Source organism: Haliotis rubra, unplaced genomic scaffold, assembly GCF_003918875.1.
Source record: "Haliotis rubra isolate DU_JTF1 unplaced genomic scaffold, ASM391887v1 Scf966, whole genome shotgun sequence".
Lineage (NCBI taxonomy): Eukaryota > Metazoa > Mollusca > Gastropoda > Lepetellida > Haliotidae > Haliotis > Haliotis rubra.
In genome coordinates this window covers 329,282-355,073 of record NW_025767708.1, presented here as the reverse complement: position 1 = coordinate 355,073, position 25,792 = coordinate 329,282, and the positions used below count along the sequence as shown (strand labels likewise).

Here is a 25,792-nt window from a genome sequence, read left to right as displayed (position 1 = left end):
TGTAATGGTACAGATGGGGTCAACATACAATGCCGTTGCCAACGCCATCGGATGCCATCGTATCACGGTTATAAGACTTATTCAGGGCTTCAGACAGACTGGGGTCCCCTTAGACAGCCCAAGAAATGGACGTCCACGCATCACAACGCCAGTTAAAGATAGGTACCCCCTTCATTAAGGAAGGAGGGTAACGTTTCTTTTGGCCTTTAGTGTACTTAAACTGGTTCATATATAATACAAACAGTTTTGCATCATAGATTGTCTAGGTAAGTGCTATTTGAACTGCACCAGACGCAGATTCGATGTTGACCTGTTAAGATGGATACTGTTACCAAGGTCAACTCATTATTAGTCATTATCTGATGAACAGTGAATCTTCCGAGCTGGAACATTGAAACCTGAGGTAGTACTGTGTTTTGTGTATTCTCATAATATCTTACCTCTCGCACCAGGACTACCCAAGGCATGTCGTTAGTCCCGTTAGCTTGGTGTGGTGATGTTCCTGCGCGAACAATACAACCGATGATCTCGAGATGTGGCAAAGTCACAAAGTGCAGAAGAGATTATTTAGACATATTTCCAAATACCAGACGTGACGGATAGTTTGCAATATCAGGCTACGTGGAGGATATACAATGTGTGAACAAGTGGAACATACATAGTAATGTGGTATACATGTAGATATATAGTATGTATCAGAGACATGGTACAGTATAGTATGTATCAGACATGTAACAGAAGTACAGATTAGTATGTATTAGACATGTAGCAGAAGAACAGAATAGTATGCTTTTTCAATAGTGAGGCACACTTTTGGAATGTGTCGCGTATTTTCTGTTAGAGTGATCTGATGGTGCAAACAGAAGCAAGAGGTAACCATTGACATACGCATCCAGAGGGCATTGATGACAGAACCATCCAGAGTAAACCTAGATATCGCTCCAAATTTTAATTGAATTAAACTAAATTTCGAACTCATTACACTAAATGTCATTAAACATTGTGAAAGTAGTCCCGTGATTCGCACTCATAGGGAGCCCATTGTGGTGTACATGCAAATATATATATATATATATATATATATATATATATATATATATATAGCTCGAGTATTTACAGTGTACTGTCTGTAGTGAATGTTTGCAGAACTATTATTGCGTACAATGCGAATTGGATGAAGTTCAATAAAGTGTTCCTGTCGAAACGTCTCATTGTTTATGAATGAAAAAGAAGTGTTAGTCATATATTTCCTGCATAGGCTGAGGTACGCCACGGTCATCCACATTCACAACGATTTAAAGGATATCTGCCGTATTGGACACATGTTAAATGATGTATTCATTCCAAATATACTCATGCCAATAATGGTTGTCACCCCTCCCTCCCCACCCCACCCCACATCCCTCTCCTATTAAAAAAATGAAGGGGTGACAACCATTATTGGCATGAGTATATGTTAGATGACCTTCCGACGGCTACTGCCATGTTTCAAACTGTTTGATCGTATCCAATATTTAATGCGCTCCAGGTCAACAGCACGATTTCAGTATTATATATATTGAATAATCAGACACCAGACAATAATACATCTGGCCCAAACAGCTAATCAAATCGTTATTAACTTGGCCCAGGCCACCAAATTCCTGACCAGATGAGTAGAAATCACATGTAAGCAGCCACTCTACAGTGACAGACAAAACACGGAGTAAATATGGACAAGAGCTTGGTCTTCTGGAGATACATTCTAAGTGTATCATAACGCAGAAACGGAGGGGGTGAATCACTATTGATATTGTCATCTCAAAAGGTCAATCGCTGATTGGACACCTCTTTCTAATTTCTGACTTGTTTGTATCCTTGCAAAACACCATCAACTTGGCACCAAGATGATCTGTTGATAGACATGCTACATCTTACCCTTCCCTCTTCAAGAATCTTTCATTTCCACTCGGTAATTCTTTGTATTTCTGTAATCTTCTGACATTTTAGAATATCGTTTTCGTGGGTATATAATTGCCTTACTGTTCCGTTGATAAGAAATAATGCTATGACGTCCAAAGACCAATATCGGGGACCTACATACAAACTTTACCTTCAACAGGACACTTCCATTTGTCTGTCGACGTCATTGAGATAATTGCTGCCAAAAAATTTGCAGACGAACCTTGGATTATTGGTAATCTGGAATGTTGAAGATTTCGTAGATACACACACATTAGACAGATGTGAACCTTTCAAAACGCTATTTTTTTTATCAAAAACCAAATATTGTTTAAATGAATGAACAACTTTTCCTTTTGAATTTGGAAGAGGCGAGCTATTGAGCCAACATCAACGTACGGTTCTATAAGCTGAGGAGTACTGGCTCAAATTATGTGATCCAAAAAATATTTTGATCTAAGTTCATATCGTGTTAAATATGATATTACTTCTTTTAGTTCAGAAACAACTCTTACAACTCTGTATGTTTTAGAAAGTGTTTAAAGCAACGTCCAACATTCAATATAACTGAATGAAAACTTTCTTATATATGTGTAATGGGCGGTACCTGACTCCGAACATATTCTGGAGAATGGTTCCTATACCGCACACAAAGAGCGATATGCTGAGAATCCGAGCCTTCACCTCTGGAAGTTCACCTGCACAAATGACTGTGCAGGTAAGAAGAGGGATTGATATCACTCCACCAATGCACATCATCAGTTGCTAAAAAACAGACAGTGTTATACATCCATGGACAATTTATGATAAATGTCCACACTGGACTATATGAGTTAAAGATATTTAGCACCAATAATAGTACAAAAAGTCTTTACAATAATTGTTCATTCCAGCCGGAAAGGATTATTATTCTAAGGAAGGCAAGATGAACGGGGCAAGTTCATCAACATGTAACCTGAATATCTATAGCATACTGGAATATCTATGATACATTAATGTGTGTATAAGACGTTTTGTCAGGATACATTAACTGTATGTCTTCAAAGCATTGTGATATCTGTATATGTAGTACGTCATACGGTATCTTCAGTTTAGGAACGGTTATAGAGAGGTCCGAGTAATGTTTGTTGAGAAACACGTATGCATGCGCATATTTTTATGATTATCTAAGGGTTTCAGTTGACTAACTCTAGTATATATCAGTGCGTGCTTTAACAGTACAGAATAGGTTTCAAATTGCTAAAGGAGATGTTTTAATCTAAAGCCTATCATGTTGTCCACCGTAAACGCACGCCCTTCTGATTGTTTTACACACAGATCAATAAAACCTCTACATGCAGAATCGACATCATTCCAATCAATGTGCGAAAAAATGGAATGGTAGCATCAGCAAGAATGCGTTTTTGGATCTAGTTTCTGTGTTAACAATCAAACGTGTTTTACAACTAATGCTGCTACTATCAATCACATGCGAGCTATCATCATATACCTCCGTCATGGTTCGACATGGTATCAACGGTTAACTGTAAGCTATCTCTTTAATTGCAAATTCTTGTCGTTGATGCTGGTACATAGATCGGGTAGTCATTTTGAAGAGGCAGATGAGCAAAACGTCTATTGTGGGGCGATAGTTTCTTTAATTTTCTTTCTTTATAATTGTCGTTGTAGAGATCCATTCATGACAGATAATAGATTTGCTTATCTTAAGTATTTTAATTTGCCATTTATATAATTCAATCTGTAAATAGTTGTAATGTTTACCTTCATACTGGCATATGAGCAAGATACATATCCATCTTTAAACAGCCAATCACGAAACTAAATTGTATATATTCCCACCCAAACAGGTTACGATGACACTCAGAAGATGTTAGGATACCAGTACTCTGATCCAAACGTATATACTGTGGTCTTGATTAGATATACGCCTCAGGAATATGCAATAAGAACTATCACTGCCAAAGCTTATATCCATAACGAGATAAGTAATAGGGGACGTCTACTGAGTATGGATGTATTTACCTGAATGCCAAACAACGGCAACAGGACTGGGCTCGGCAGCTCATCAACACCATATATGACATTTCCTGTTTGTGTGAAACAGGTGCTTTGGTTACAAATGTCTTCATCCTCTGGTGCCAGAGAGTCTGTGGCTTCATTTACCCTGGGCACATTGTCAACGTACTGGTGATTTTCAGATGGCATTGTTCTCTGTGAGGAACATAGTCAGTTGTTTTACAGTTTAGAGTAAATATATTGGCCCTCTGAGAGGATAGGTACGAACACATCATTCCAATTTCTTTGTGAGGTGTTTAGAAGTTGGAGTTCGACGTAGGGATAAGATATTTGGATGAAAGGCTTCTGTATTAACACGTCTCATTGTAGATTGTTCCACCTTTATCAAGCACGTGATGGACAGGGTAGTGTTGGGAGGCATGTATGGAGGGAAAAGAAGTCAGTTAAGGAGTCACTGTAGGAGGTTTAAGGTAAATCAGGTGCTTACAAATGAAGCCAGTCGTGTGAACAAACAACCCAAAAGGATTATGTCTGCCTTGAGTCAATGATGACTTGATAGTAAGCCGGGGATATGTTGCAGCCCTGGTTTCAGATGATGGGTGATAGGGGGTTTTTTTATGTCAAGGGCTTCTTGGAGTCTGATGTTGACGTCTTTGAGGTTGTTAGTGAGGGCTTGATATTATCGCACTTTATCACCTACGAGGTTCATATTTTTCTTAAGATACCCTAGGGCAAAATATCACTGACGTGACGTCATGAATAATGCTATGACGTCAAGTTTCTTCTATGATGTTGCGTTCTACATGCGGCGATGGCAGGTAGCCAGCCTTTGCTTGAAAGTAGATTTGGGTTTATTTTTCTCAATTTGATGACTTCGGCAATAAATAGAATATTACATTCGTTCCCATATCATACTATGTTCACAACACTCGTGCCTATATATTAGTATATCCTTCGCTCTCGCTCGTGTCGTAAACATAGTTTGACATGGGCACTCATATAATATCCTCTATGAATACTATGGCTTGTCATGGATATAGTCAGACAGACACGACACCAAGTTATAACGTTATTTATTTCGGGGTCTGCATGTTTCACTGCATGTTTAGTAAACTGCTCCTAGTAGTTCGTGTTGTTCCCTGGGTGGTGGAATCTACACTGCAATGTATTGTAATATAGAAGCCGTTCATCCATGTTTCTTGTCATTACTGGTGGCTACAATGGTGGCTACGCTGCGAACCATGTATATTTTTCATTTCCATGATTTCATCAGAACTTAAATTTAAACCTTTAATCATATACATGTAGTTATTGAAATGACCATTGTACTATATATAGTACAAATAGGCGAGGGGGTGTCAGTCCAATATATGTTACGTTGTTTACGCTTCAAACTCCGTTTGATCACCAAATCTTCTTCGTCATCCTTCAGGCATTTTCTTTAAAAAAGTGATGAATTCTAGTATTTGGCTCATTCGAAGTTTAGTTTAAAACATATATTCGCCACAATAACTTAATGTGTATTGAAAAACATGTTGTGTCAACTGTTCAGCCACTTTTTCTTACAATATACTCTACCATTACAAAATTAGGCTTTGGTTTCATATGTATTAAAGTCGATGCTCCCACCAAGCATAACTTAACGTTTAATCACATGACGACTTTGAAGCACGTGACATGTTTAATTCCAGTGCCGGTGCCATGTAGCTATGGTTCTTGCTAGTAGGTTTCTCTGATCGCGACACACGCTGCTTCAGTCAGATGGATGGATGGATGAAGCGCTTGCAGGTTATTACAGCAAAGGCAATATGGGACTTGATATTTTCGGTAAATAGATGCCACACAATCATTTCTTTATTGATAAGAACTTTCGACTGAAAGAAGAGTCGACTGATTGTAGGGTGGGTGTTTCTGAATCGCCATCGACACAAGGTGTTAAAACATAACATGATAAGGCTTTTCAAGTGTATATGAAATTACAATCGTGAATATTACACTCCAAAGGAAATACGTACATGCTGCAGTGTTAAACATTTATAATTCAACTTTGATATATAAATATAGCATTACTGGATATTGTTCGTGTAGGAAAGCCACAAATCCCCATCAACATTTTCACAATCACAACATTAGATTGAAACAGGCGGTAGATTTTAAATGTTTCAAATATTTTGTTGCCTATAATATTACTTCAACTTTCCACAACGCAATTTGCCATTCACACGACGTTCACATCAAAGAAAATGTCAAATATACTACCCGTCAAAAGTTTAGACTCACTAGTGTAAATGTAGCCACTTACTTCAGTCAACTGTTCAAAACTAGATTTTGCAAAATATCCCATACTGTTTAAAGGTACTGTTTACACATGAAATGATGTATTATGAAACAAATTTAAAAGATTATTGTTATGAGTTCAACAAATGATGAAACTCAGTGAAAATTTGCGAATTCTTAACAAATTTTACACCAAAACGTAGCTGTTCACATGCACGATATTTGCACATGTTTTTCAGCAATTTGATGCATGATCCTCGTGCAGTTCACCTGCTTAAGGTTTGTAGTTGGTTCCCCCAAGTTAGTGGAGAAATTCAACTTCGATGTAACCATATATATGTGCATAACACATAGTGAGTGCTTTAAGTCTACTCACTACCATTGACCGACCTTTACGAAATGCGCTGGGTGTTCACAGAAGAACATGTGTACACTTACGGATGGCACACACACACACACGCACGCACGCACGCACGCATTAGAATTTATCGATAATTTGCGTATACTATCTTAGCCGTGCATGTTTTTGCGTAAGTCAATACGTCACGCGGTCCTGAAATTTGGACAGTTTCTGTTGAATTCTTTATATAATAGTTACACATCTATTTGTATTTCCCTTGTCTTGTTTGTGTCTCATACATGAGCTGAAACAAACATATCCTCTAGATGCGCTTCAAAACAGTTTTGGTTAGTCAACATATCTGTAGTTTCATGAATGAAAAAAAATAATTTTTTTCTATTTTATCAGATAGATTTTTTATATATTTTTTGCAAAAATATTTTATCAAACATAATATCTGTTTCTCAAGACCCACCTTCAGGTCAGAGACTAGCATTGCAAGATTACCAGTATCATGCATATTGTAAACACTGTTTAGCAATGATCTCTTATGAATGATGGTGGAAATGATGTTGTCACTTTTATCATTCTACCATCGTTGCAATGTTCCTGTCTGAAGATTTGTGTTGTGATTCGGATAATGTGAATACACAAGAATAACAAGAGCACTAAACATACTTACCCGAATACCCGTCTGCATTTCACAACTTATTTCTGAGGAACCATCTACTTGCAAAGTTTCTTCGCTAGGCGCAATAGGTTTGACGTCCTCTCACAACTGATGACATGTCCGATATATATAACTGACAGTATTATAGTTATAACTGTAACATGTGTCGGCGGTGATATCAACCAAGCTTAGATGATTAATGTAACAATGAATTTTGTGATAATAATTGTCACATCGACCCATTTATTTATATGCATAAGTCCGATTACGCTGATCAAATATGCACATACGTAAAGTGTTGTACATCATTTTCTGTTAGCATTCACGACCTTTATCACACAGATCCTCTATACTCTCTTAAAAAAGAAACGCATGGTGATTTGGATACTAGTATATGAAATTTCATATATGGTTGATCGTTATGGTTTTGCCATTATATATTATGGTGGTATGTGTATATGGAACGTATGCAAAGCGCTGAAACGCATCTGTGGAAAATTAAATGCACGTTTACGTTCCAAAGTGTCAACTTGAATGAAGAATTCAAGGAGAAAAGGGGGTACGCAATATGCACTTGCAGTTCTGAGTAATCATGAGGAGGGAAATTGCCTGTGTAAGGCCTTTTGCTTTTAGATATTTGAGATATTTGCCATATTTTTAGCTAAATGAAAGAATTGTTATGTCGCGATCCACTGCTGTATATCAAAACATTACCATTGGACGTCTGGAGGCTGGGGAGTCTCAGTCTGCCGTTACACGACACCTCAATGTTTCCCAGAGTACTATCAGTCGTTTATGGCACCGATATCAATGAACCTATTCTACGCAGGATCGACCTCGATGTAGTAGACCTCGGATTACCACTGCAGCGCAGGACAGGTACATCCGGGTACTTCATTTGCGGAATCGAACTGTCACAGCAACTGCAACTGCAAGTGCAGTGCCTGGTTTGCGGAGAGTGTCGGTGCAAACCATTCGTAATCGTTTACGAGAAGCTTTACCTCGAGCCAGAAGACCCTATTTTGACCCCTAATTTGACGACTACATCGATATCGATGGTCAAGTAGAGCAATACCATTCGATTCTGAAATCTACAAACCTGGCGACATGTATGGTTCGGTAACGAATCACGCTGTCTGCTTCAGTGCTGTCACGGAAGAGTACGTGTCTATCGACGTCAAAATGAACGTTTTGCCTAGAATTGTGTCGTCAGGTTATCCTACACTGAGAAATCTAACTTTATTTGCTCTCAGTGCAATGTAACTGCTATTCGTTACAGAGAGGACGTCTTAAGGATTCACATGCTTCCGATCATTGTTGGCCCGAGGGAGTTGTTCCTGCAAGACAATGCCATGCCTCACACAACACATGCCACTGTACAGAATCCTCAGAGTGAGAACATTACAGTGATTCCATGACCTCAACCCCATCAAGCATTTGTGGGATAACCTCGGCCGACGCGTAAGTTGAACGTCAACCAGAGACCTAGATGTTAGACCAAATGTCACGGGCATTGCAAGAGTAATGGCCAAGAATTCCACAAGGTCAAATTTACAGATTATTCAGTCGTCCATGCCGAAACGGTGCAGAGCAGTTTTGGGGCTCATGATGACCACAGCAAAAATTAAAGAAAAAGCCCAACTGGGAACGGACGACTTGACTTATTAAACCGTGTATAACATATACATGTTAACAGACATTTGATCGTTTATACTGTGAAAATAGGCTGCAACTGATCCAAGATTACATGTGTTATCTCACTTTAAAGTCAGCAGATTAAGATCGTGAAAATACACCTATGCGTCTCTTTTAGGGGAGAATATATACAGGAATATGATTTTATAATGTCATATTTGTAAGTTAATATCTACGTTAAAAAAGTAAATGCATGGATGTTGTATGTTGTTTGATGATCAAAACGAATATCTCTGTCCGATTACATATTTCATATAACGAGGTCCAGCATAATTCTTACCATGATCCAGCAATATGTAAGCCATCAGCACATGGCAATTCCAACAGTGCTTCCGTTTCAACCACTATAATTTGACTCATTATAGTCTACATTTTAGTACCCTAAATGCTCAGTCTTGTCCGCTCCGCTGCTTTTAAACTAATTATACATTTGTCGTCAGCTGTTGAGAGTATCAATTCTAAACCGAATTCAATAACTGTTAGAAAACCATATTATTGCAGGAAATAGCTGAGTAATCACAGGACTGTTACAAATCTCTTACAATAGCAGAAACTGCAGCAGCATATTATCGGGACTTTACCACGGTGGTTCAGATTGTCAGAACGGTCAAACCTTGCAGCTGTGGCCAATAACCAGACAAGGAGTGTTGAGATCTGGGATCTGGGATCTGAAAAATAAGGAACCTAAACCCTGGAGGTAGTTCTTTGGTTCATACAGATGTCATAGTTTCAGCACTGTGTTTGTTTGTTTAACGCCGCACTCGACATCATTCAAGCTTTATGCCGGCTGTCTGTAAATAATCGTGTCTGGAACCGACAATCCAGTGATCAACAGCATGAACATCGGTCTACGGAATTGGGATACGATGATAGGTGTCATCCAAGTCAGCGAGCCTGACAACTCGATCCTCTTCGTAGCCTCTTAGGACAAGCATGGGTTGATGAAGACCAATTCTAACAGGGTTTCCCGGGTTTTCAGAACTAGTGAAGTGTCTACAGGAAGATGAACAGACAATAGCTGCATCTTATCCTGCCTCCACACCATCCCAACATGACAGCGACACAAAAAGCTCACCATTCTCATGAATAAAAACTACGACAACGTCCAGAACACACTTCCAGGGATAAGTCTCCTGATTGTTAACAACCTGCCACACCATAAACCTGCTCACCTGCCTCTTCAAAATGACGACCCGACCCTGTACCAGCGTTAACGTGGTTGTAGTTGAAGAAACGGTTTTCATTTGACACGAATATTTAACCCTGACGGAGGTATATAATGGTAGCTCACATTTGTTGATAGTAGCAGGTTCAGCAGTAGTTACAAAGCATGTTGGATTGTTAACACAGAAACCAGATCCAAATCACATTCTTACTGATGCTGCTATTCCTTTTTGCGCACATTGGTTCCGATGTTGTGCTTTACGCAAGCAGAGGTTTTATTGATCTCTGAGTACAACAGTCAGGAGGGTGTGAATTTACGGCAGACAACATGGTGTTTTGCGTTAAAACATCTGTTTTAGCAAACCTATTAATTCTTCATTGTAAAAACACGCAGTGATACATATATCCTACCATTATTTCCAAATGAAAGGAAATGATATTCATTTCAGCTCACTGAAATGAGGAAAAGGACTATGTCTAGAGTTAGTCAACTGAAAAGCGTACGTGCAGTTACAATCAGCGCTGTTCACTTAGACAAAAACAGTTTCAAAACATTTTCTTGTAATATGATAATGAATCGTCAGTATAATGCACGAGTACAATGGGTAACAAGAATATCGGTATATTATTAGCATATCGCTTCATAGAAATACGTTCGTATGTTGTGAGTGCATTAGCTTTAATTTGTTCCGTGCTGATTCCCAAACTGAAACGCGAATAAATGTGAAATCAACAAGGTCCAGAAATATTACTACCTATTTATAACTCGCAGGATCAGGTTGACAGTTATTAAAACAATACCGTAAGTATTGGAGAGAGCTTCACTATATAAGAGACCCGGTTACAAAAGTCCAGTATTTGTCATACTTTCATGTAGCCAGAAAACAGTGTTGGAAAAAATGTCGGTGTTTTTCGATTACTACCCGGTGCGCACCGGGGAAGTAGATACATTTCACAGCCATCCTTCTTGAGCATGGAGAACAAGTTTATCTGTGGTTATCGAATGAATGAAGGAACGAACGAACGAACGAACGAACGAACGAACGAACGAATGGTATGGTACGTTGCGGTGCGGAACGGAACGACACGGAATGAATGAAACGCAACGGTGAGCTCGGACAGACCTTGGATGGAAGACCGTGTTTGACGGCTTGACTCTTGAGAGTTTCTAGGACTTCCGTCCTGCCCCACAACGAAGCACATGTGATACATGTGGTCTCACCTTAGGCAAGTGAGTTTGTTCAACATTGCCTCTGTTCACCCAGCAGAAAATGGGTACCCGGTTGGATAAAGTCATGTGACTATAACCTTCTAGCGCCTAACAGGCAGCTTGGGTTATCCGGGGTAATAATAATCAGGTTGTTGGCGCTTTGAGCATGCTTCGTTGCGTGGAGATTAGCGCATTATAAAACTTCTCATTATTTTTTACAGATTAAAGATAGTATGCAGCAGAGAGGGTTCGGGTGATCCTGGCACAGTCAGGCTGGTAAGGCTCATCATCAGCTCGCCCCCTCTACACGCAGCCCAGACAGCGAATGGGACTTCTCCCAGGAAATGCTGCCTAGTCGAACCCACCACGGACAATATGTAGACTCCCCAACACTGCAGCCTTCTGCATTACCCAGATTGTCAGAAGGGCTGTGCTCCCGGGAGAACCCGGGCACTCTCCTGATCGGCGCCAAGAGATCAGGAGGTACCAAACCAAGAGCACCGAGAACAATAGGGAGTCTGACGACAGTGTACTTGGGATGCAAGCGAGACATTTCAAAGGCGAGGTCTGCATATTTGGCATGCTTTTCCTGAATCTTGCCAATCACGTTGTTGCCAAAAGGGACAGACAATTCAATGATATAAATAAATTCATTGGCTTTATCAAAAAGGACAAGATCAGGTTTGCTGGCTGGAATTCTTCTAAAGGCTGTATATTGGCCTATCCCGCAGTAATTTGAAAGCATCATTTTCCAAGACGCCCTGGGCATGTTCAGGGTCGTACCTAGGATGGACCTCAGAGTCAAAGCAACAGGCATGGCGGAGACGGTAATAAAAGCAACGAGCCATGCCATCATGTCGTTTAAGATATGCTGTTGGTGCCAAGGAATGGCATCCACTGACAAGGTGTTGGACAGTTTACATTTCATGTTGATATTTTCTTTAAGAATCACATTTTGGCGGTTGCGAGTGGGAAGTGACTGTTCTTGAGCAGCAAAAAGAAAGCCCTCTGTTTCACATTTAAGACCAGCCGACTTCATCCAGGCGAAGGAGTCGGTGGGATTGCTATTCTGTTCCACACACTGCATGTACACACGATGCAATGGTTTCTCAGAAAACCTCTCCACAAATGTCCGACTCTGGGCAGACTTGCTGAATAACTTGGTTTCCTCCCATCGCTGTACCGTCCAGCAGTACATCGCCATCAGCAAAATCAACCTCAAATTTCAGATTCTGTCCAACAACCTTGGCACGCGTAAAATAGCTGTGGAATTCCTTGTTTTCATCATGAGTCTTCACATGCATCACGAGAGGATCATCCGATAAATACATATGTGCAAAAGTACACAATAAAAATCTATCATGAAGTGCCTCCACATTAATCAAACCCCGACCTCCAGAATTGATTGGCATATATAAACGATTAACAGAGGAACGAGGCCTGTGAGCTCTGTTATCAGACATGATCCTTCTGATCAGGCGGTCAAGACACTGGATGTCTTGCTTAGTCCAATCAACTACTCCAAAGGAATAGGCATAACATCTGTGAATGCAGATTTTGTTTTCAATGCTAATTACAAACTGTTTTCATAATTTTGTTTCCAAAAGTAGTTTTCTGTCATTTAAATTATATTTAAATCATATTCTTACAAGTTACCAAAACACAAGAAGTAATTTCATTTGAAATTTCATGTAATTAAATTTCATAAGAGCCTAGCAGAAAGTCTAGAGAGGTGGTTGGGCATTGTTCGGTCATGTGACTCAAAAGCATGTGCAGTTCATGCAATCCAGCCACATGGCATAACAGTGGAAGGCCTCATGGTGTACAGACATGTGTGAATGACAAGAGTTTTGGAACACAAATGTTAGTTTATCTCATGTGTTTTCTAGGTTATATTTCAATTTTGAAGGTATTTGAGTAATGTCATTTTTTGAGTATTGTTTTTTTTTTATCATGCTTATGGTTATTGAATAGGAATTTAAATTCTAAAGTTATGTTTGCATTTCGTTGCAGAAATAATTTTATTCTCAATTGATGTTTTCATTTGAATTATTATTCAGCCAAAGTAACTTCTAACCTAGCAGTAATTATGCTTTAAAGTTTTTTGTTTTGTTTTTTTAAATTTGTTCCCATGGTTACAAAGTCAACAACAAGGGTATACGGTAGCAACAGACACAGAAAAGGTGAAGATACATTGCTGTAGAGATGTAATAATAATTAGTTGCTGAATATTGGGATGAGTGAATTCCATTTAAGACTGATTTTTTCAATTTTATTGTTTCTCTTTGAAATAAATGTTTCTACAGAAAATATCTCTTTTAATACCTTTTTATAATTACTGAATTTTGGAATTGTTTTTTTTATGTTACATAAATTGCTATGTTTTTGGGCAGAGATAATGATTTGATTTAGTAATACATCATTATGCAATGAACCAAACTAAATCAATATTTTGTGATGTTTATTTTTCGTGGTAAATAGTTATTAATCCAGAGTTCTATATCATTCCAGAATTTCATGCTTTCACAACATTTCCAATAAACATGACAAATGCTCTCAGAAACACCATTGCAACACTACACAAACCATTGTCAATCATGTTCATTTTCGATAATTCTGTTTTAGTATAAATAACATTTTGCAAAAATCTGTATTGAAAATCAAGAAGTTTAACGTCTTTCAATCCATGTCTATAAAAGTTAAACATTTTGTACCAATCAAATTCACAATCATTGAACATAATTTCCCATTTAGTACAAATTTCAAGGTTATCATTTTTAGATACCTTTGGAGAGCTTTAACATATTTCTTTGTTAAACATTGATGTATAAATTGTAGGAAGGAATTATTCTTGTCCTTTTAATAACATCTTAACAAATATCAGGTAAGATGTGAAGTAGATAGTTATAGTCTAATAGTGTCCCTCTTTTTTTTTTTTTTTTTTCTTTAACTTATCAAATGGCATAAATCCATGTTCATCACATAAATCCTTTACTGTCAAAAAACCCTTATCCGCCCAGTGTATAATAATATGGCAAGGGTTTTTATAATTATGATTGAGCCATAATGGTTCTGCAAGAATGTAATCAATATTGTCCGAATCAGCATTGAACTTTTTGCAATAATTGTTCCATGCTTTTAAAACATCTTTCCAATAAGGGTTTTAAATGTTGAGTATTTTGTCAATATTTGCTCCATACTTGAAGATATCATTATAAGGTATATTGCAAAGATTATTGTCGGATGATTGTTTTACAGTAGAGCCTAAGAGAGGATAATTTTAGAGCTTCAATAAATATTTTTATATCTACCATGCCCAGCTCCCCTTCAGTCTTCAATCTTTTCATTGTGGTTCTTTTTATTTAATCATTTTTACCATTCCAAATGAATTAAAAATATATTTTCAAGGGATTTAATAAAGTCATCTGGAGGATTGGGCAATGAACTGAAAATATGCATTAATTTTGCAAGGGCTAATGTTTTTATGACAGTGATTTTTCCTATCAATGTGAAATGTCTTTTTCTCCATACTGCTAATAATCTGTTTATTTCTTCCAGTCTATTTCTTGTATTAATCACCCATAGATCAGCAAGGTTTGGGGTAAATTTGATTTCCAGAAAATTCAATTTACAAACGTTTACATAATATTTCTTCACTACCTGCCTTTGAGCCAATCCAGATTGCTTTAGCCTTATCTATATTTATTTTCAGACCTGACATCTTATATAAGTATTGATTGTTTCAATAGCTGCATAAAGTCTCTCATCTATACCATCAAGAAATAATTCGGTATCATCAGCTTATTTGCCCAACTTGTATTCTTTATCATTAATAACAATGCCTTTAATTTTATCATTATTTCTTATCATACATCCCAAGATTTCAGCTACAAAGAGGAATACAGAGGAATATGCACAGCAAAAATAACTTAGTTTCCGTTCTTGCGGAAACCTAATTAATACTGGGTAATGTAGGTTTCCGCTAGGTTTGAGTATCCGGAAACAGACAATGCGAGTTTCCACATAGTTTACAAAACTGAAACTAACAAATCTAGGTTTCCGTCAAGTTTCTACAACTGAAACTATCATTATGCGTTTCCATTTAGTTTCAGTTCGCTGAAACATTCATAGCAAAATGACTTAGTTTCCGCTATTGGAGAAACCTTTTGAATACTGGGTAATGTAGGTTTCCGCTAGGTTTCTGTTGGTTTCAGCTTAGATGAAATGGCAAACTTAACTTTGTGCTGTTCCATTGGGGGACAATATTTACTTACTGTTACATTTGCAAGATAATTTCTATATACAGAATCCAGCTAGGGTCCATGCAGGAAGCAAAAGTACTGTACGTTCCCGTAGTCCCTAGTATGTTGATCAACCTTCAGGTGTTGGCAATCTATAGCCCATTTTTATACTGTACCGTTAAAGTGTTTATGGTTACATGCCAGTTTTTAGTGTACATTTGTGATAGACTAGTTATTTTACTGTCCTTAGAAGACAGGTAGGTATATAAGTTTGTTTTTATTTCATGTACACATTTACAAATTTAGATTTACGACTTTCACGATATGGCTGCCGATGTGACTTTGTAACTCACTACCATTCTGCATAACTTGTGAATGTACCATTTATTACATTGTACACGAAAAACAACAAACACAGTAACACAGTCACTGATATGATTCATCTGTTTCATTATTTTGAATAGCTCACATTTCAACAGAACCCAAAAATGTATGTATGTATGTATGTATGTATGTATGTATGTATGTATGTATGTATGTATGTATGTATGTATGTATGTATGTATGTATGTATGTATGTATGTATGTATGTATGTATATGTATGTATGAGAGAAGCCACATCAAGAGGGAATCTTAAGCATTGGAGAACACAACTTGTATGAATATGCAAATACAAATATGTCAAAACCCTACAACATTTTATGCATATGATGAAATGATGTCTACTAGTGCAGGCATAACATACTTGCTGTGGTATTTATTAAACAGATTTTAAATTCAAATTCAAATATTTATTGTATGAAAGGTCATGGGCCCATATACATGAAGTGTACATTTGAAGCTGCCTCAATGTATCTTAACATATACACACTAACAATCTCACATAGTAAAGACTTGGCAACTTGCTTGACAATCATGAAGCTTCTGTTGCACTCATACTGAGCTGACAGCAATCCTCTGATCTGGTACATATGAAGCAGAGCCTGAGTTGAGACATTTGTTTTGCCACACAGAGAAAGGGGAAATATAACCAAGTTGATTACAACAAGGCTTGAACCAGTCCACAACCGCAAACAGATGGTGTATGCTCTACTTAAGATCTGTGGGTGAATATGAAGAGTCCTGGTTGATGTCTGGCACAACATCGTTGCCATGCTCATCGTCCCACACAGACTCTGCATCATCCTGCAAATACAATACATACAATGCTTAGTAAAACTACAAAAACAGCCAAAGTAACACATGTATACATATTCAAAAACATGCATAGTGGTATATCTGATCACAATGAAATTATCAAATTAGAACGACTAATTTGTAGATGTACCCAAAAGATTTTTTTCACAATCACAAAGGAAAGATCTGTAGTATACATGTATATTGTATCTTCCATTGGACATGTCACTTATTTGATTGATTGGTACCAGAAAATAGTAGCCAACCCAGTATTCTGAAGCAAATTGTGGTAATATTTATTACTGTTACTGTACTCATATTCAAGGTAACATCTACTACCAAATCGCCAACTGAAATCTAAGAATAGGTAAAACGGTACATACATATTTTAAATAGATACGAATCATGTTTAAACACTGAATGTAACACCTTATTATATATGTGATCTTATTCATTTCAAATTGAAATGACCAACTCAACTGAGAAAAGCATACAAAACCTAACATTTCCCATGAATGAAAAATCGTGGGTATTTCTTAGTTTTATCAACCCTCTAAAGAAACATTCACAGCAATATAATAACAAAAAAAAAAAATTTTTAATGTGACCTTTACTTTAATTTAAAAACTGTAAAATGTGTAACACAACTTATTCACTTACACTTACAGTTACATATTTGATATACAATAATTAAATATATTCATTATTGATATATGATGGATAACAAAGGGACAGATCAAACTGAAGTCGTTAAGTGAAACCTATGAAGTGAAGTATCTTTGACGACTAACCTGATGAGAAACTGCCGTCCATTCCAGACGGATTCCTTGTTTCCTTGAAACAAGCGACTGGCAGTGCGGACAGAAAACTGGTCTTCTTCTTGGAACTGAAAACATATCAACTTATAATTACACTGGAATCCACGCACTGTTACATTTTGAGTGATTATATTTTTCACAAAGATAAAGAAATTTATTCTATGTATCTATTTAGTGTTTACTTGTTTTGACTAAATGCTGATGAATAAAAAATATTGTTTTAAGATTTCCTTTAATGAAATTAGGAGCATGGTAGGGTGTAACTATAAATGATTACCAAGCCAAGCCTCTTGTCAATCTCCAACAAGTCCCTAGATCCACAAAACGTATCTGTAAATTGAAACAATGATTCTTTTAGAAATGTTATACGTGACTTGTGTCAATGCATTGTAAGGCTAAGAGGTTTAATAATTGATTACACAAATTATTACACAAAGCTATGAGTGTAAAGTATATGTAATAATTGTTTTAATGGTTATAAAATGATAAAATAGATGAACTGGTATAATTGGATAAATACCGCCATATAGCTGGAATATTGCTGAGTGCGGCGTAATACTAAACTCACTCCACTCGGATATATTGAGCTGACATTACATATAAGCTAGCAATATATACTGCAAAATTAGATAATTTAACTTATAATACATGGGAATAGTATATCTAGGTGTAGAGCTGAAAAGAATGAACATGATATAAGCATGTCTAATACACTTGCATGTTTGGATCTCAATGGGTAAATTACTTACATGATGAAGTTTTACGTCCAGCAAAAAATATTTTCGTATATTGCCTACTCCTGACAGGGTTTTGAAAAATCACCTATTTGTCACTAACACAAGTTCTCACGAGTAGGACTCATGAAGCTCGATCAGGGTGCCGTTCCACTAACCGATCTTAGCCCTACGCCAATCGTAAACCCCTAAAATCCCAATCTTAGCGTGACGTTACGATCGGCATACCGTTCACTAACCAATCTTACCCAAGTCAATCGTAAAGTTAAGATCCAAAGTCTAAGTTACTCATGACCAACTTAGGATAGCTAAAATCAATCGTACAGAAACCAAAATGGTGGCTTTCCTATTCTATGTGAAAAAATAAGAGCGAGCATTTCACCGTGAGCGTCCCCTAAAATCCCCCATGAAATGAATTTGTATATTTCTGTGATGTAAACAAACACCGCACTGAAGCCTTACAAATGTCAGGCCAGTCTGACCACTGTCGTCATGGGAACACAACCGAGCGAGTCGGTGTAGCCGTGAAGTGAACAATGTTCTGAAGCAAAAAGATACGAATATGTTTCATTTCACTGCGCATATTAGGTGGGGGATTCTAAAGGCAGGCCGCGTGTTATTCAGGCACATATTAAAAGCTCTGACACAATTGACATTTTAAAGTCCAGACTTAAAACCTGTTCTCAGTTTATTACTTATAATCTCGGCTGTAAATACTCTCGTGTAAATTATCTGTACATGGCGCTTTGAGCATGCCCCAGGATGTGGAATAGGCGCACTATAAATATGCATTTATTATTATTATATTATGCCTGATACCCAGCGTTCACACGCACTTGCACTTGAAACCAAGGTGCTCACTACCCTAATATTTTGCTCCAGCTTTTTTCTCCACGTTTACACATGGTTGGAAAAATACCAATGAAGGCCCGGGTTAGAATATTGAACTTCAATAACCCATGCTTGTCGTAAGAGGCCAGTAACGGGATCGGGTGGTCAGGCTCGCTGACTTGGTTTACACATGTAATCGGTTCCCAACTGCGCAGATCGATGCTCATGCTGTTGATCACTGGATTGTCTGGTCCAGACTCGATTATTTATAAGCAAGATACATAGCGTTCACTAACATGAACGCTCATGTTAGTGAACGCTATGCATCTTAGTTAGATTTTTTACAGACCGCCGCCATATAGCTGGACTATTGCTGAGTGCGGCGTAAATCTAAACTCACTCACTCATTCAGTTGGTTCGTAAACTACTTCCATCATTTGCTAGACTATGCAAAGGGAGATAACTCGTGCCTCGGATTCCTCTATCTATCGCACGAAAGAGTCTCGATCTAAGCTTGGTTCGGATCGTAAGATCGGGACCGGCTACAATCGGCCTAAAATCGGTTAGTGGAACGGCACCCAGGACTATTAAAGTAACGTGAATATGTTTTCAGATTTATTCACTGTTAATTATCTCTAGGCCTACATGTTGATGCTTGACACTGAGGAGGAGCAATTAGTGCCCATAATCCGATGAAAAGACCCTTAAGCCCATAACAGCCCACTGTTGTCACTTTGGGTACTCGCATTCAATCTGCTCATTTCCACCTTTCACGGTCCCCTTTGATGTCGGCAATGTAAACGAATAAAACAATGGCGACCGGATCACGCCCACGCGAGACTACCTAAATTATTATAAAAACACACAGCTGACATTTTAGGTGTATAGTGTATGTTTATTTTGTTGTATAACGCGGAAAGATATTGTCAAACTGTAATGCTAGATTTAGATTAAAAAACAACAACGTGTTTTTCCCGTGAGTCTTTGCGAGACGCCATTTTCATAGCCGCCTCAGTTTCCCTCAAAGCACTGGAAGAGAGAATTCGCTACCTGGAAAAGAAAGATGGAAATGGCTGCGAAAAACTCGCAGTACCACGACCCTGTCAGGTAAGACCAATTTATTTTGTTGTCAAATGACGTTTAATGAATTATTTACTTTATGTACAGAAATCTGGATTGGTAAACAAGCTAATCTATCGAATTACAGCCACTGGCGGGTGCAGGCTAAAACGGAACCGCGCCAAAACGGTACCAAAAACCAATTGGCGAAAACGGAATCACTCTGTCGAAAACGGAACCAATTTTCTCTGGCGAAAACGGAACCACATTATTAAAAAACACCAAAACACTACTAGTTTTTAATTTTTTTTATTTAACACGATCAGTTTATCACATTAATAACAGTTCATCACGTTCTGCATCACGTTTTCATTGGATGACTGGTCCGTGTATCATGGCACACCTGGAGAGCAGCTGGCTGAGTGTCAGGTCTGTTCGTTTGTACATTCTCCAGACGGCAAAGATCTCTTCCTGACGTGCTGTTACAGCTTTTCTTAGGTAGGACTTGAGTCTCCCCTCCAAGATTAGGCGTGTCTGGATCTGCAGGAGGGCAGCTTCTCGGTGTAGCTCTGGTATAAGTCTATAAATACCCAGAGCTTGCTCCCCAACCTTGCTATTCATCCGTCGGTGCCATCCTGAAATAATATGGGATACTGTATAAATAAAACTATACAATTCATGTTTTTATTACAAAATCTTATTTTAATATATAATACTATAATACTACTATTACTAATAATAATATACCTTCGCTGTGGTTGTTGGTGCGGATGGTCACGCGGTAAGCACTCCACGTAGATGGCTCGAAAACTTGATGCTCCATCCACTGACGCCTGAAATATATGATCAGCTGATTCAGTGGTCCATGTCTCTCAACCCGGTCCGCAATCTTGGCAAACATCCTCGGAATGTGTTCCGAAGGCAAAAACGGCAGGGCCATGAGTTTCCTAACAAACTTGTGTACGGCATCATCCTTCTGGTAGGCAATCCATCACAAGTGATAGCATGTTGATTTCGTCGAACAGTCTTCTCGCAAGTCAAGCACTTCGCAGCCATTGTCGCTTGTACATTTTGATGAATAACCACGTCTTATATAGCATGTATCATGACACTGAGTTGTAACAGAGCAGTCATGAGTTGTTGTTTTAATGAAGCTTGTCAACCCATCAAAGACGCCGCTGTTTTCTTTGGAACAATATGCATGAGGCGTGTTCATTAACTAGTGTTTATAACATGTTTTGATAATCAACATGTTTATACTGCATTAAAAACAACAAGTTTTGAGAAGAGACATGTTTATTTGGTCAGCACTTCGTTAACGTAAAGTTTTATTTATACATTAATTTTATGGTTCCGTTTTCGCCTAGTCAAGGTTCCGTTTTCGCTAAGTCAAGGTTCCGTTTTCGCTAAGTCAAGGTTCCGTTGTCGCCAAGTCAAAGTTCCGTCTTCGCCAATTTGGTTCCGTTTTGGTTAGTACCGTTTTGGCGTGGTGCCGTTTTAGCTATAACCCCCCCACTGGCCATAGGTATTCGTCACTATGCATTATTCGACTTACATGTTAATTTGGTGCAGCTAGAAATATGTCTTGCATTTATTTAATATCCGTTTGATATTGTTCATATTTTGCACATGGGTCATGAATCATCTCAGCTACAAAGACGTAATTTCCGTTTTATTTTCAATTCAGTGCGTGTCATGGTTATGGCAATTTTTAACATGGCGGTCTATGGGGAAAGAATACGCAATGTTGTATATATATATGTTGCTCATGTAACTACAATGTGGAAAATTATGTATCTGTGGCCAAGATCATTTCCTTACAACCTGCGAAAATAGCATGCAAGTCTATGAGAATTTTGCCGACGGACGTATATTTAAGTCCCATGACTGTATAAACTGTTTTGCTCGAACTAAGGTTGGTGAAGTAAAATAAGTCTATCTAAAAATATACTACAATTTTGAAAAATATAGCAAATAGATTATAAATTAATGGATTTGTTTTATTCATTTAGGCTGTTGTGAGGAAACATGTGTCACGACTACTCCTGGAGGAAAAGATCACCCTCTCTTACTGACGGTATGTGTTTATGGTACTACGAAACATAGACATAATTTCACTTTGAATATTTTATTATTATGCTTCCCTAGATACATTTTCACAAAATGAACCATGAACCATACTAAAGTTACATTTGCAAATGGATTTGAATAACCGGTAACTTAATCATGATTTCAAATTGGACCAAATAAATCTTAACTTCACACCTGTGTGAAATTGCAGTCAAACTGACCCCTTGATTTTACAATACCGTAATTACTCCAAGGTTATGTCACATGAGATAACTAAACTTCATTCATCAGGATGTTTATGTCAGGCCGTTCACTTACTGATTGCATAACCTAAAGTGATAAATCTGTAGTTTGCTTGTTGGTATAAATGTCGCTGCAGGTTTAAGGGGTTTTTTTAAAACTCGAATGAATGAATGGGGAAATGCAAAGAAAAGTAACGTGTTATTGTTTATTTTTTTCAGCAAAGCTGATGATGAGTCTGGAGACTGTATAACAAATGATCAAGGATGGTCAGCAGTAACATGTGAAGGTAATTTTGACCTATCTGTAGTGACTTTCATTATAAATAGTAAATAATTTCCAATTAATAGTGTAGAGACAAGGTTTATGGATGTCAACTCCTTTATTATGTGAAAACATGTTTCAGAGTGAATGCTTACCCCTTCGTCAGGTGTAAGCATTCACTCCGAAACATTGTGTTTTTACCTAATAAAGACGTTGACATCCGTAAACATTCATGTCTTGCATTATTCACTTCTAAATACACCTCAAAGACTTAATGGTGTAAACATACAGTCACTACTGGGTGAATATACTTGTGCCTTCAACAATACGACTGACTGACTGAATTTGGTTTTACGCCGCTTTCAGCAATATTCCAGCAACATCACGGCGGGGGGACACCAGAAATGGGCTCAATACGAACTGTAAGAGATTGAATATAGCAATTTGATGGAAATCTATTACTAGTATCATTATTACTATATAGAAAATGCAATAAATGTTCATATATATATATAACGTATTACTACCTCTGGACTGGGAAGCATGTAACTTCAGAGCAAATTTTGTATAGATTGTGTGTCCTCTTTAGAAAATAAGATATTTCATTCGGTCAATGAAGTGTGATGAATTGCATAATTTGAGTTTTGAGAAAACTAGTGCAAAGTGTGATTGTTCAATTTAGTTCTCTTTTATTCAAACTTCCTTTTGGATTACTTATTTTAAATCATCCTTGGCATTGTCAGTTTCTTGTTGATTGATGTTTGTGTAATTTATCAAAATAACCTAGTAATTCGTTATTACCTGCCATTTTCAGAAACTTGCACAACGCCTAAACAGACTTGCATCTATCGATTGGCCAGATAGACGAAAGAAAAAGGTAGCGACAACACTCACCATAGACATGACATCACCAGTCGTGAGTGACGAAGATGACGTCAATTAGTTGCATTCCGTCCCTTTGTCTGGGAGTCCAGCAAGCTTAGGGCATACACGACGACACTGGACTTGGAAAGAATCTACACCTCCACTGCTCTCGTCATGGCCAACGTGAGGACGAGGATGAGGCATCCAATCAACCGGAGGGATCTCCACCCAGGGATGCCCCTTATTGGGCTAACTGACCAACTCTTGCAATATAATTGAATTTATTTTCAATTTCATAATGTAATTTTTATTTTATTTTTGTATTGTAAGCTGTATGTTGTGTTATTGTATGGTGTATATCATAGTGGATGTTTGGCGATAGTTGTGACATAGAGTGTGTGGCTGAATGCCAAGGCGTGCAAATAAATGTCCGATACAGCTATGTTTTATTACTGTGTTAAGTTGTATGTTAATGTTATTTTTCACCATTAGCATGATTTTAGAAATAAATTTCATATCTAACATGCTATTTCAAGATAATAAGTGAATGAAAGTTTAACTGATGAAAAATTACCATTTGTTATAAATGATATATGATTTCTTAAACTGGATTGAGTTATGCCAAAATGTTTTGCCCTGTTTTTTAGTGCTATATTACTAGTTATATGTATGATCTTTATTTGCCTTAAATGCTAATTCATATTCATGTTGAGAAAATAAAACAATGAATCTTATTATATATTCTGTTTTTCTTTAAGTAAATGTCATGATAACAAATTGCTTATATTGTTTTTAACAAGAGTTTATGATATGAGTAAAGAAGAATGTTTAAATTTGGCTCTTTGAAACGCATATGAAAACCTGTCAACCTGAAATTGAAACCGGTAACTGAAACTATGCGGAAACTATGTCGAATAGTTGGTAACTGAAACTCTGCGGAAACCTGTTGGAGTCTTATTAATAACTGAAACCTTGCGGAAACCTGATGGATTCAAAGTTAAATGAAACTCAACGGAAACTTGTCGGAGTGTGGGTAACGGATACCTTGCGGAAACCTGTTGGAGTGTGGGTAACGGAAACCTTGCGGAAACCCTTAGAAAGTGGGTAATTGTAATTTTCCGTTATTGCGGAAACTCAATGTAAAAGAACGGAAACTCACTGGATTCTAGGTGGAAACTTAAGTTTCAGTCCACTTTTCACCAGGTTTCCGCATTGCGTGAAACCAAGTTATTTTTTTTGCTGACAATTTCTAACCGTTCCTTGACATGTGGACTTTAATGTCGTCAAGGTTATATTGCCATATTGTCACCATTACAACCAAATGCCACAACGTTAATGATGGAAATATGGAATGAACATGACGAATATGCTTTATAGTGAATAAACTTTGTTAAATGGTGTGAGTTTTTCGGATTCGGCATCAACAACATCAAATACTGCACAGTTACTTTATTCTAGTAGTATATATAACCTTAATGCTGCAGGTGAATGATTAACTTGCCTTTGCATATGTTTGTTACGTTGGCTACCGGATCAGCAGTATACCCTTTTCCGAAAGCCTGGTATTATCGCTATTTGATAGTAAACCCATGCCCATGACGTAGCAGGATACAACATGCAAATAGTCGCCTTTACTCATATAACTATCATAACATCAGTAGGTATTGTCAGTGTCACTGTGATGACATTGAGACCTGTAGTTTTGATCTGACGCCTTCATGCAAACAATAGAAATATTTTAAAATTGTATGATTACAAGTTCTGCTTTCCATTGTCGTCATGTGGACCCTCTGTTGCGTGCTGACACAAACAGGCGTGTTTCCTAGCAACAGCACAAAGCCTGGTTTCCAGGCCAGGACAGATTCAAGACACCACGTTCGTTATGAAGGATGCCCCGTGGTTTTACTTCCCATACCCAGGTACAGGTTTACAGCTAATGGCAGATACATTCAGTATCATCGTAAAGTGTATGAAAGCGGAGTCATCGAAACGTCCGCTACAAGACAAGAGCGTTTCTTTGTTCTTTCTGCCTTATGTAATGCACGAATACAGATTGGAATCGTTGTTTAGGGTTTGGTAATCTAAAATATAACAACAACCACTAATAACTACGTCAGCGTCTACACATATTCAACTCATCAGCATCATCAGTGACAGTGTATTCATACACTAACATTAGCC

At 37.7% G+C, this 25,792-nt stretch overlaps 1 protein-coding gene across 1 annotated transcript in view; it reads right to left on the bottom strand.

Annotated features, from left to right (window-relative positions):
• LOC124265188 (solute carrier family 23 member 1-like) overlaps nt 1–21,074 on the bottom strand; it is a gene marked incomplete at its 3' end in the record, with an annotated part of 28,149 nt that extends 7,075 nt beyond the window's left edge. Inside the window, exons 1-7 of the mRNA XM_046699977.1 lie at nt 20,921–21,074; nt 20,577–20,808; nt 9,553–9,607; nt 3,964–4,152; nt 2,549–2,706; nt 2,093–2,181; nt 441–502 (exon numbers count right to left, since the gene is read on the bottom strand). Coding sequence (XP_046555933.1) covers nt 441–502; nt 2,093–2,181; nt 2,549–2,706; nt 3,964–4,152; nt 9,553–9,607; nt 20,577–20,808; nt 20,921–21,074 — 939 coding nt within the window. The remainder of the gene's footprint in view (nt 1–440; nt 503–2,092; nt 2,182–2,548; nt 2,707–3,963; nt 4,153–9,552; nt 9,608–20,576; nt 20,809–20,920) is intronic.
• Nucleotides 21,075–25,792: the final 4,718 nt, after the last annotated feature.